Consider the following 12,536-nt stretch of genomic DNA (forward strand, 5'->3'; position numbering starts at 1 on the left):
GTGTGTGTGCTTCTCACAGCTGTTGTATCCAGGGTCCTTTCTGACGAGATTGGATGCAACGGTCGGCTATATATTTTGTTCCTTGCTTTGTTTGTCTTATCTATTTTTCATTTGTGGTTGGTTTATCTGTAATTTTATTGATATTTCACGCCTTTTTGTCCAGTGACAATACAGTCTAGGAAATTAGGACTATCTTGACAAATCTGGATGAAGTCTTCGCTTCGTGAATTGTCTCCTTATTCATATCCAACTCACGAGCCATCATCTGAAGGTCAAACGACGATCTACTTCCACAATTTCCCAAACTTTTGCAATTCCATCCTCATATCGAGTGGTTGCTGGACTCCTACTTCTTGGGTCATCGTGAATATTCTCATATCCGTCTCTGAACTGCTTATACCATTCAAACACACTAGTACTACTTAACGTTTCATCATCATAAACAGTTCTTAACATTTCATGCGGTTCTATTGCAGATTTTCCCAGTTTAAAGCAAAATTTGATATTCGTTGGTTGCTGCATAGTACAAAATCGTGACACGACCCTACTAATGAAATTGGTTATTACTTGCAACCTGTCAGCGTACTGGACAATCTCTGTACCACCATTTGTCGAACGAAGTTTGAATTACAACATACCACTTCCGTTTCTTTTCAAACATGATCGCAACAGCTCTGCTCCCTGGTGGCGCAGAGGCCTCTTCCATACAGGTCCGTTTTGCAGAAGTTCTGCGTAAATTTGACTTTTCAGGTGGAGATAGACGGAAGTCTAGGTGCCACCGTAGACATGATAATAATAATAACAGCACCAGTCCAGGAACTTTATTGGTACACCGTATATATATATAAATGAATTATTACTATTTTCTAATGCGCCTGAAATATAATGCTCTGAGTATATTAACTTGTTTAACATTGGTTCGCAGACCTATGGGGTTTTCGATGGTTCTCTAGGGAATGTGCAAAAATGGTTTTATTAAAAAAAATTAATCGACTGAAAACGTGAGGCTCATGTAGGGCACTCATTACTCCTGTATGTAAGACAGCTTCATGAGTGGTGATAAAAACCACACTGTACACCGCCACACTAGGACCGGAAATTTATTCTGACAAAACGAGCTGTAGAGGCTACAACACATCGAGCAAAACAAGGCTCATGTTTTGAGTTGGTTCTTCACTCATTTTCAAATGATAAAATAATTATTTTATAAGTTCTGATGAATATCCGTTTGGTTTCTCAATGGACAGATTACATCACACTACAGCGTATTTAAAACATAAACATACAGTAACGTATCAAACAAAATAGTATACAAAATGGCCCGGTTGCACCTGCTTATATGAAACGATGCTTTAATTTGATACCAGTTTTTATTATTCCTAAGTATAATGCCTTACTAGTATCACATTAAAACAGTCTCTCATAAAATGTTTTAAACTTATCACTACAGTATTCTGATCCCATTCACATCATATGACATTTGCTTCACAACACTCCGGCCAGTGAACGACCAACGAAATTTACGCATAAATTGTTGCGGCTATTAGTTTTTTAATTATGTTAAATGGTGAAATATTGCATCCGGGTGAAATCATAATACGCGAAGTTTAAAGGAAAGATAAGTAAATCTACATGGTAATATTTTAATTCCAACTAACCAGTGTTGGGTGAAATATCGTTAAGTCTTCAGGGAAAACGTTTCTTTTATGCATATAAATGTGTTGTTTTAAGAGGTCGTTTCAATTAAAAATGAAAACTTCGGATAGCATTATGCGTTTTAAGAATGTGATGGTATTTCAATTATGAGATAAGTGCGTAAAGTTAGATCCCTGTAATTAAGATTAAGAGCTTCGAAATGACTGCAGAATTGTAAGAGGAAAATGGCGGCTGTTTTTACACAGTTTTTGTCAAGCGCTTCTTGTTTATACTTCAGGGATTACTAGCAGATGACGTATAGATGCTGTGTTAAATTTACATCTGTCTTGGCGGAAAATTCTTCTATGTTCTCCGTCCCCAGTTACGTTAATTTTCGACGAGGTACGAACGAAAGGTTGAGTTCATTACTGTAGCGCAATGGTTTCAAACCTGGATGCCACGTAATTTGGGTATAAGTTACTTAATTTTTTTTTTTTTTTTAATGTGTATGTTTATTTCATTATAAAAACGTTTACGGTATCCATTGTGCAGTATCTTTTTTAATTTTGTGGCAATCTATAACTGATGTTTATTTAGTTCCTTTATATAAAGAATAAAATCATTATATAAGTAAATATATAATTTGTATTATGAATTGTAATTTTGTTTATAGTTATATTATTGTAATAACTATCTTATAACATTTTTAATACTAGATACATATATACAGAGAGAGAATCGGATCTAACAGGTAGAAAATTGAGTAGGGGTGCCACAAAAGACAATAAATTACTTAGGGGTGATGTTATTAAAAAAATGTCGAAAACCACTGCTGTACTGCATTCGGAAATACTTGAAGTTTTTTTTTTAATTGTCAACAAACATAAGCTTTCATAAATGTGTATGGATGATGAAAGATTTGGCTTGTATTTTAAAAAATTTGATTTTACTACTTAAATTCCGATATTAATAAAATTTCCCCTTACTATTGTAAAATTCTATAAAAATGTCATTAGTTTTTCCATCAAATTTTAGTCACTTATTTACATTTAAAAACTTGTTGGTTAAACTTGATTTCCTCTGTAAGTGCTAAAGATTCTTTAGTACCTACACTTTTCTACACTGGACATCATTACAGTGAGTAGTAGTAGTGGTGTGTGATGCAAGAAAGCAAGTGTATGAGCTTATGCAGCATCAGCCAAAAAAAAAAAAAAAACACACCATTCCCTCCAAATGCCTGTCCAGTTCCTCCTTAAATTTATTCAACCTATCAACTTCCACAATAACAGATGGAAATTTGTTCCAGCAATTAACCACCCGCTGGCTAAAGGCAAATTTCCGCACATCTATTCTACATCTGTCTTTTCTTAATTTGAATTTATGCCCCCTTAGGTTTGTAATCTGAACAAGTGGAAGGATCCCATCAGAATTCAGCATGCTCAACCCATTCAAGGCCTTATACACCTCAATCATCACCGTGCAGGTGCCTAGTCTCCAGCCACTGCAATTTGCAGAACTTAAGCCTCTCTTGGCAAGAGGATCCCTTCATTCCCCTCACCAGTCTTGTTGCCCTTCTCTGTACACGCTCAAGTAAATCTATATCCTTCCTAAAATGAGGCCTCCAGACCTGTATGCAGTACTCAAGTCGTGGCCTGACCATTGCCTTATACAGAAGGACAATCACCTCCTTCTCCCTGCTAGCAAAATTCCTATATATCATTGACAAAACCCCATGACCTGTTCTGGCAGCCTGTCTGCATTGCTCAGAAAACTTCATATCTGACTGCACAATTACTCCCAGGTCTTTTTCATTTTCTACCACCTTAAGCGTAGTACCACACAGTTGGTACATTTCTCTGGGGTTACTTCTACCCATATGCAGTACTTTGCATTTGTCAAGGTTAAACTTCAGTTGCCACTTCTTAGCCCATCTGCCCAAATTATCTAGATCCTGTTGCAGTAGTACACTGCCATTATTGTCATTAACAACCCTGCCAACCTTTGTATCATCTGCAAACTTCGACATTAAGCCTGATATACCTTCATCAATATCATTGATAAATATACAAAACAACAATGGACCTTACACTGAACCCTGTGGGACTCCACTAATAACATTAGTCCACAAAGAGCAGCACCCATTGATTACCACCCTCTGTCTTCTCCCACTTAACCATCCATTGTAGCAACTTACCCTTAATACCATTCTGCTCCAATTTGCACAATAGTCTTCCATGCGCAACAGTATCAAAAGCTTTCCTGAAATCCAAATATATGATATATTAAAATTATTTTTTGCATCCAGTTCCTTTGTAATCACATCATAACATCCTGTCAAATTTGTCAGACAAGACTTTCCCTTAACAAACCCATGCTGTGTCTGAATTATTGCTGCAGTCTTGTCTAGATGATCCTGCAATGCATCTTTAACCAGTGACTCCATTATTTTACCCGGAACAGCAGTTAAACTAACTGGTCTGTAATTACTCGTGTCACTCTTCGATCCTCCTTTGTGAATTGGGGATACATTTGCACATCTCCAGTCCGTGGGAACCTCCCCTGAGTCCAAGGATGCTCTCATAATTATGGCTAAGGGTTTGCTTAGTTGCTTTGCCGCCTCCTTTAATATAACTGGATAGATCTCATCCACCCAAGGTGCTTTTCTTATGTTTAACTTCAACAATTTCTCCTCCAGTTTGCTTTCAGTTATTACAAAATCATTAAGTATTCTGCTACAATCTGATAACCTTCTGCCATTTTCAAACCTTAATAATTCCTCATGTGTGAATGTAGATGCAAAATACTCATTCACTTTGTTTGCTATCTGAGCAGGATCATCAACACTCGAACCATCGATGTCAAGTGGATCAATTAGATTCATCCCTTTCGTGAGAGGCAACTAAGTCTCAAAACAGCTGCCTCAGCAGTGCTTTGAGTTTTAAATTAATTTATAAATCACTGCTATTTATATTAGAATGATATTAGCAGTATAGGTTGATAGGATAATAGTGCATCATCACTGGAGAGAGGTTAAATTGTTCCCCATGACAGAAATTAAACCCAGAACTGTAAAAGATTTTCAAATTATTTTAGTGTCTGCACTGAAATTTAATCTCACGAGTTTTACAGCTTTGAAAGATTAAATATGTATATATTTTTTAATTTTTCCATTTGAAAACATTTGAATGCCATGGAATTAGTGTGCTTGAATCACTAATAGACAATGGCCATCTTGATTGTCTCGCCGATGCCAAGCATCCATTGTAGGCAGATGCATTTTGAGCATGACTTGCCAATATGGATTACAATGTAGTTTATCATTTAAGGATAAACAGGTCCAAGCATTAAATTGTGGACAATGCCAGAAGTTAGATATGATTGTTTTTTTTTTTTATCAGTTCCAATCAAAAGGTTGTTTTTTTATTGTAAACTCAAAAAAATTAAAAATTAATTTAAATAACTTGCTAGATTGGTGACCACATGATAGTATTTCTGTTTTGATTTTTTTCAGTCATCATCCTGGTTAATTTTATTTTTATTCCATTCAAAGTTAAAAATTTGCCCCTTGAATAGCCTGCAGACCAAAAAACATTTATTATCAATAATATTATTTTCTTTTAGGCATCCCTTTGAATTACCTTTACTTTCTTTTTCTTTGAACATTTTGATTAGAATGCAGCTTTATAATTCAATTTGTATGTTATTTTTTTTAGCAGATTGCCTGCTTTAATATTTTATTATTATTTTTTATTTTATTATTATTATTAGCTATATGGTTCAAGGAAGCCTAAGGCTTATGCTGCAACAGGAAAAAAAAAATTTCCCTAGTTGCCGAGGGAGAGGGGGAGAGAGAGAGAGAGAGAGAGAGAGAGAGAAGTAGAAGTGAATCACCAAGAAAGAGAGGAATGATGATATCTAGCTCAGGACCCTGGGTGTGCCAAGCTCATCGGATGTGAGCCCCCAGGGTTATGTTAGTATTGGGGTCTGTTGCCATTACATTATTTTGTAAATAAATAAATCCATCCTTACTTGTCTGCATTGCCTAGCATTTGTTTTTACACATGTGTTTTATGGGAACATACCTGTTGTGCATTTCAGGTTCTTGTGCTTCTTTTCCCTTAGCATGCATTGTAGAGCTACACCCCTTTCATCATTCTGTGGTGCCCTGATTAGATCATTCTCCTCAGTTGAATCAATAATTATTGCCAGTAGCTTTCCAGAGCCCAAAGAGTACTCCAAAGATGTGTATTTTTGGAGTACTCTTTGGGCCCCATGGCTCAATCTTGAGACTTACATACAATTTGGAATGGATCTTGCAGCTAATGAGTAGTTTATTTATAGTGATGGACTTAACTGAATGATTAATTGAACAATCAAAATAATTGACTTATGACCTCTTGATTATGTCCATTACTAGTTACTTCTCTATCCAGCTATAAATCATTCATATTAAGTTGATGCAGATGACCAGATAATTTTTTAATTAATTTTTTTTAAAAATAAGAATAAGTAATTGCCTTTATTTTTGTTCCCAAAAAGACGAGTGGTGTGTAATATACACCATGTGTCTTCTCCTATAACACTTATTGAACTAACAAAAGATAGCTGTTACTGACACTTTTTTGTTTTCTATAGTTGCAATTTAAAAAAATAGTAAATAGATTACATTACAAAGTGTGCGGTTTTAAACTACAGTGTCTCAAAAAAGATTCCCATGTATTTTTATCATCAGTATTTAATCACATGTTTATAGTTAAGCTTAAATTGTTTCATCCTTGGTTGAAAAATGAAATGAAACCCATAATACAAAGCATGGGGTGATAGTTCAAGTGTTGTGAAAAAAAGGGGTGAAGATAGAGATAAAAAAGTTGCATGATAGGAAGACTATCCACCTGGAATTTGGAAGTTAAAGATATAGAGGGGCACCCCTGTGGAGGGTGCCTACCCTCCAGAGGTGGGAACATCAAGAGTAGTAAAAGGTTTGTGGCGTAGGGTTTACCAGGCAAAACAGTTAGTATGGGAGGTGGAGATAGGAAACAGAGATTGCAGAGGAGAAATGTCATAGGGCCAGGGTGTCCTATGTGGGGGGAGTCCCACTATAGAGAGTGCTTCTCTGTTTTATGATCTCAGATCAGCTACTCCCACATCATACCACAATGTAGGCATGATGTTGTCAGTAAGGTGGGGGGATGGGGGGGCTTCTTGCTAGGTTGTCCCCACTGCAGTCTAAATTTGGGGGGACTGCTAGCATAACACACTCTTCATGATGAACTCAATCCAACTGTACGCCTGTTATGCTTACACAAGTGGGGTTTTTTTTTTTTTTTTTAACATTTAGGAGCAGACTGGAAAAAACACAACACCACTTTCACTTAACATTCATTTGCATTTACACAACTTAACCTGCAAAAGTAATTAAATAATTTAAGATTTTTTTATGCATATGAAAAATATGTACAGTGAACCAACATAATTGCATATATTAATCTCTTGATAATCCAAACATTGGTGTAGAGAAGGCAATGAAATTACCATAAGCTACAACCTTTGTGTGGTATCTGATCCAGGAAAAAAAAAAAAAAAAAAATGTTGTACCATATTTTTTTTTTTTTTTTTTTTAAGGACCAGTTATCGATGATATATACCTCCACATGCTTGATATAATAGATTATCCCTACCATTTATGAGTTACATGGGGGTGAGGTGCCTCCGTAGCCAAGTGGGCAGGAGCAGCAGCAGTGCGTAGCACACACTTCTTGATTAGACTGGGGTTCAAGCCTGTGACCACCAAATACAGAGGATGCGGAAAGGTCAGGGAATGACCATCGCATATCTCTGGAGCAATGTGGCCTTAGTTGCTAATGCTCCTAAAAAAAAACCAAACAACAAATAACAGACATGGGGGTGAAGTTGTTTTACTACCAACAGGAAGGGGAATCCCCACATTATCATTGTAATATCAGGGCCCAACTTGATAATCATTTCACAGTCTGGTGGCTAAGCTGACAAGGAAGTACTGAATCTCCCCTCTACCACCACATTCACCTGATTTAATCCCATTCAATTTCTACTTGGGGAGCTACCTGATGGATGTATTGTTGTACATTATAAAACTGGCCACACTTATAGGATGAAATTTAAACAAGCATGTGAAACTCTTCCGGCAGTTAAAGTGGAGAATGCTTATTACCGAGTTGTTTGCCCCTGTAAACAGTGCATATATATGGTGGACAATTTGAGCAGCTACACTAGCTCACCATATGCCCCAAACTATTGCACATACACCAAATAATAACAGTTGCTGAGGTTTAAGAAATTAATAATACATTTTAAGAAATATATATGTTTATTTCTTAAAATGTGTATACAACTTTTTGAAGCTGTATATTTCTAGCCTTTGCACCAAAAAGAACTGAATGATGTAAACTGCACAGCAAGCACACTGGCATTTATTTGACTGAATGTATAGTAGTGGCAAATGATGCAAGTAAACAAGCTTATGCAGCATTAGCAAAACAAAAAAAACTTTTATATATATTTGTCCCTAACTTCCAAATAGCTTGTCCAGTTCTTTATTCAATTTTATTCAAACTAACCACTTTACAACATCAGATGGAAGATAGTTCCAGCGATCAACTGCCTATTGGCTGAAGGCAAACTTCTGCACATCTATCCTGCAACCATCCTCCTGCAGTTTGAATTTATGCCCCTCCTGTGTGTAGTCTGAACAAGAGGAAGGAATGTAATCAGTACTGAGCTTGCTCAATCCATTCAAAGCCTTTTTAAATACCTCAATCAGATATGAAATTAAACACTTGCAGGTGCCTAGTCTCCATATGCTGCAATTTGCAGTACTGAAGCTCTTTCTTGGTAAGAGCACCCTTTTATCCCCCTCACAAATCTTATTGCCCTTTGCACCCAGACCTGCATGCAATGCTCAAGATGCAGCCTAACTACTGCCTTATACAATGCAGTAATGACCTTATATTGAACGCTAATTGGTAAAAAAACATCAGTGTATGACTTTTTTTTTTATGTGTCTGCTGGGAGTTAATGCAATGTATATTATATTTTGCCATTTAGCATTCAGAAGTTATTTATTTTTTACCTAATTAAAAACATGTATTTATATAAACGTTTCTCATTTCAGAATGCATCTGGTTAAGAGAGCAGAGCTGAAGGGGAGGAAGCGCTGAAATATCACCATGACCCAGAGTCTCCTGCAGGCTAAACGTTTTTTCTGTAGGGAATGGGCTTTTGCCAAAATTTCCCACTGCCTAGAAAATCGCCCATCATCCAAAACATGTGGTGCTCTGGTTATGGGAGGGCCAGGTTGTGGTAAAACTGCTTTATGTTGTGAAATTATATGGCCAACTGCTAAACATGGAAAGCAGTGCTCTCTCAGTGGTCGCATGCTAGCCTATCACTTCTGTCAAGCTCATGATATTGATACCTTGTCTTTAGCCAATTTCATCCTCAGCCTTGTTCAGCAGATTACAAAATCTGGTATACTCTCAGGCTATCAAGAGCGGATAAAGGACTCTGAAGTCCAGGCAGCTCTGGAACCAGAAGAGTGTGAAAGAAATCCCGATGAGGCCTTTAAAAAAGGAATACTTTTTCCTTTGTTGGAAATTGATCCTCCAGAACAAACCTGTTTTATTCTTGTAGATTCCATTGATGAATCCTTTCTGCATGCTGTTGGTGATAAGGGTTCTATGAGCCGAGCCATTGCTGAATTGCTAGCAAGTCATCACCACCTGTTTCCACAGTGGCTGTTACTCGTGTGCTCAGCTCGAAAGCAAAGTAGAAGTGTAACTCGTATGTTTACTGGCTTTCGTAAAATAAGCCTTGATGATCTCAGGAAATCACACGTGGTGCGCGATGTACAACAGTACATTCTCTGTCGTTTGGACCAAGAGGATTCCCTACGTCAACACTTAAGTAGGGAGACCGCTGAGATGCTCAATCAGTTACATATAAAAAGTAATGGGTGTTTTATGTATTTGGAAAAAGTGTTAGATGGAGTGGCCGAAAACTTCATTATGCTACGAGAAATACGTGAAATTCCTGGAACTCTAAATGGATTGTACTTGTGGCTCTGCCAAAGACTGTTTGTCAGAAAGCAATTTAATAAAGTTCAGTCAATTTTGAATGTAATCCTTGCAGCAAGGAAACCGCTTACAGAAGATGAACTGTATGAATGTGTATGGACCAGAAACACAGTAATGACTAGAGATGAATTTGATAAACGACTTGGTATTTTATCAAAAGTATTAATAGATAGCAGAAATGGAACCAAGATTCTGTTTCATCATAGTTTTGCAGAGTGGTTACTGGATGTGAAACACTGTACTCAAAAATATTTGTGCAATGCTGGTGAAGGCCATGCTATGTTGGCAATGAGGTACACTATTCATGCCCAAGATCTAGCCCCTGAAGAGGTGCATGATTTTGCCCTCCATCTAAGTAAAATGCCCCTGTCTTCTTTATTGCAGTCTTTTCACATTCCTCTATGGTTACTTGTATGGAACACACCAACAGAGGATACTCTAATCAAAATTTCTCTACCAAAAGATCCTAAAGTAGTAAAAATTCTTGTTGATGCTGGAGCTAGGCTTCCAACTCCTGGTGAAGAAGAATGTGAAAAGGATAGTTGCAGTAGTCCAAAACTACCAGATGATCCACTTGAAGCACTACTGGAAAGTGGTGCCGCTGTAAATCAACCGGATAGTAATCAGCGTACTCTTTTGCACATTGCTGCCTATGAAGGAAAAGCAGAATTGGTTGAAAGGCTAATTGACAGAGGTGCGGATCTGGAAATGGAAGACAAAAATGGACAAACAGCTCTGAATTTAGGTAAGTAATAATCTTGCTAACTTAATGGTTTACTACAGATTCTTAACAAGATCTAATTATCATATTCATTTGCTTTTCACAATGTTTTCCTAGATAGTCTTTTTTTTTTTTTTTTTTTTTTCCCCAAAGTATAGCAGTAGTCAGTCTCATAAACTTTGATTTTTCACCCTCTAAAGTAAACCAACTTTTTTAACACATATTTGCTGATGTCAAGGTCTTGGTTTCCAACTGCATCCAGTGTTGCTGCTAAAAATAATACTGAACCTGAATTCGCAAGAAGTTTCCTAAGATAGCACCCCACCACCAAGGGAGTCAATGTATAGATTCCTGATTGCATCGAGCTGAACAGTTCAGTTGAATTCAGTTAATGATCCAGTCAACCATTATTAATGAAATTAATTTATATTAATTCATGTAATTCAGCAAAGGATTATTAACCCACTCGGAATCACTTGCAATCATATACAAGATATTTCCACTTTGAGGGTTGTTGCCCACTATTCAATACAGATTTTTAAATAGAGAAACTTAATTTCTGTTAAAATGAAATTTAAGAGAAAAACTGTAGGAAAAAAAAAATTACCTTGGAAAAAAAAATTGTTCCTGAGATGTGAATGTTATTCTAACCAGTATGACTTTTTATTAACTACATGAGTCATTTTACATTCCTGTGTAGAATAGGCAGGGCTGTGCAAATAGGGAGTACATTGGATGTGCTGCACCAGGGCCCCCGATATATGGGGCCCCAATCGAGGGAGCCATCAAAGTCTCAACATAAATAAATGAGGCCCCTTAACCCTGGCTCTAGCAGTGCAACTCTCAAAAGAATAATGCTTCAAAACAAAAACAACAAAACTTGTGAATAATAACAAAATGCAAGCAGATTCTTTTGGTGTTTCTAGGTCCTGTGTACTCTTCGTTCAGAGGCCTCACTATGTTACATCAGTCATATCAAAATGCTCTTGTCATCACTAATTTTTTATTTTTAAAGAAATTCAAAATCATTTCTATAAATATGGTTTGCAATATTATTTCCATAAATTTATTCCAGTATTAATTTACTCTCATTATGAACTTTGATTACATTAACAATTTTGCCAACCGAAAAAGCAGAAGGAATTTCTGAGAAATCAGTGTTAAATTTGTTTGTAGGATTTTATTGTTGGAATTTTGTGCACTGTTTCTATATGTCTCTGTAGGAGTCAAAGATACAGTTGTGCCTTAACTTAAAAAAAAAATACCTAGAAACAATTCCATTAGCTTTAGAAAATTTGCAGACCGAAAATTATTTTGTTAAGTGCACCTTTCTTATAACACACACACACACACACACACACACACCACACACACACACACACACACACACACACACAGAAAAGAGAGATTTGAGAAGATAAGTAAGTTCTCCTCTATATATATTTTTTTTTACTAATACTATTAACTAATTGTTTGGTCATCTCATGACACTTCTCCTTTCTTCCCATGGTGGGGTTGGACCTGAATTACATGAAGTTCTCATCAAGGACAAAAAGTAGTTTCCATGGAATCAAATAATCTTTCAGCCATGGTAGTTATGGGTTCCACAATCATGGAAAATGACAATTTGGAAGGATCACACACCAAGAGAATCAAATTTCACTCCACCATGACTAACATATCTTTCTTTTGACACATTCATTTGTCTGATCAAGCTTTAAGCAAATTATCCCCATTTCTTATACAAAAATACATGTGGAAACTGCCTAAATTGATAAAGAAGTTAGTTTGGGGATTTATTAGTTGAAACAACTTAGAGAAACAATAAGAAAAGTTACCTACTATAATGAAATTTGCAGGTTTGTCTGTGTTGGGTAGTACAGGAAATGAAAGGTTAATCAGCCTTTTATACCAAACAGATTATGATGAAGAAAGTTTGGACTCACTCATACAAGATTGATTATACTTAACTTCAGTATTTTTGTCATGCCACTGGCAGTAAAGGCAGATTATCAGCATTGCAAAGTATGACTTTATATACTTAATCCAATTAGGTGTTTCAATGTCAG

The 12,536-nt window shown here is 36.4% G+C and overlaps 1 protein-coding gene across 2 annotated transcripts in view; it reads left to right on the forward strand.

Annotated features, from left to right (window-relative positions):
* LOC150090778 (uncharacterized) overlaps nt 1-12,536 on the forward strand; it is a 144,626-nt gene that overhangs the window by 106,802 nt on the left and 25,288 nt on the right. For both annotated transcript variants that reach the window (XM_090372629.1, XM_090372639.1), the window contains exon 2: nt 8,786-10,491. In XM_090372629.1, the coding sequence (XP_090228755.1) occupies nt 8,841-10,491 (1,651 nt within the window). In that variant the 5' untranslated portion in view covers nt 8,786-8,840. The remainder of the gene's footprint in view (nt 1-8,785; nt 10,492-12,536) is intronic.

The sequence above is a fragment of the Mastigoproctus giganteus genome, chromosome 1 (genome assembly GCF_048544385.1).
Source record: "Mastigoproctus giganteus isolate SK-2022 chromosome 1, ASM4854438v1, whole genome shotgun sequence".
Classification (NCBI taxonomy): domain Eukaryota; kingdom Metazoa; phylum Arthropoda; class Arachnida; order Uropygi; family Thelyphonidae; genus Mastigoproctus; species Mastigoproctus giganteus.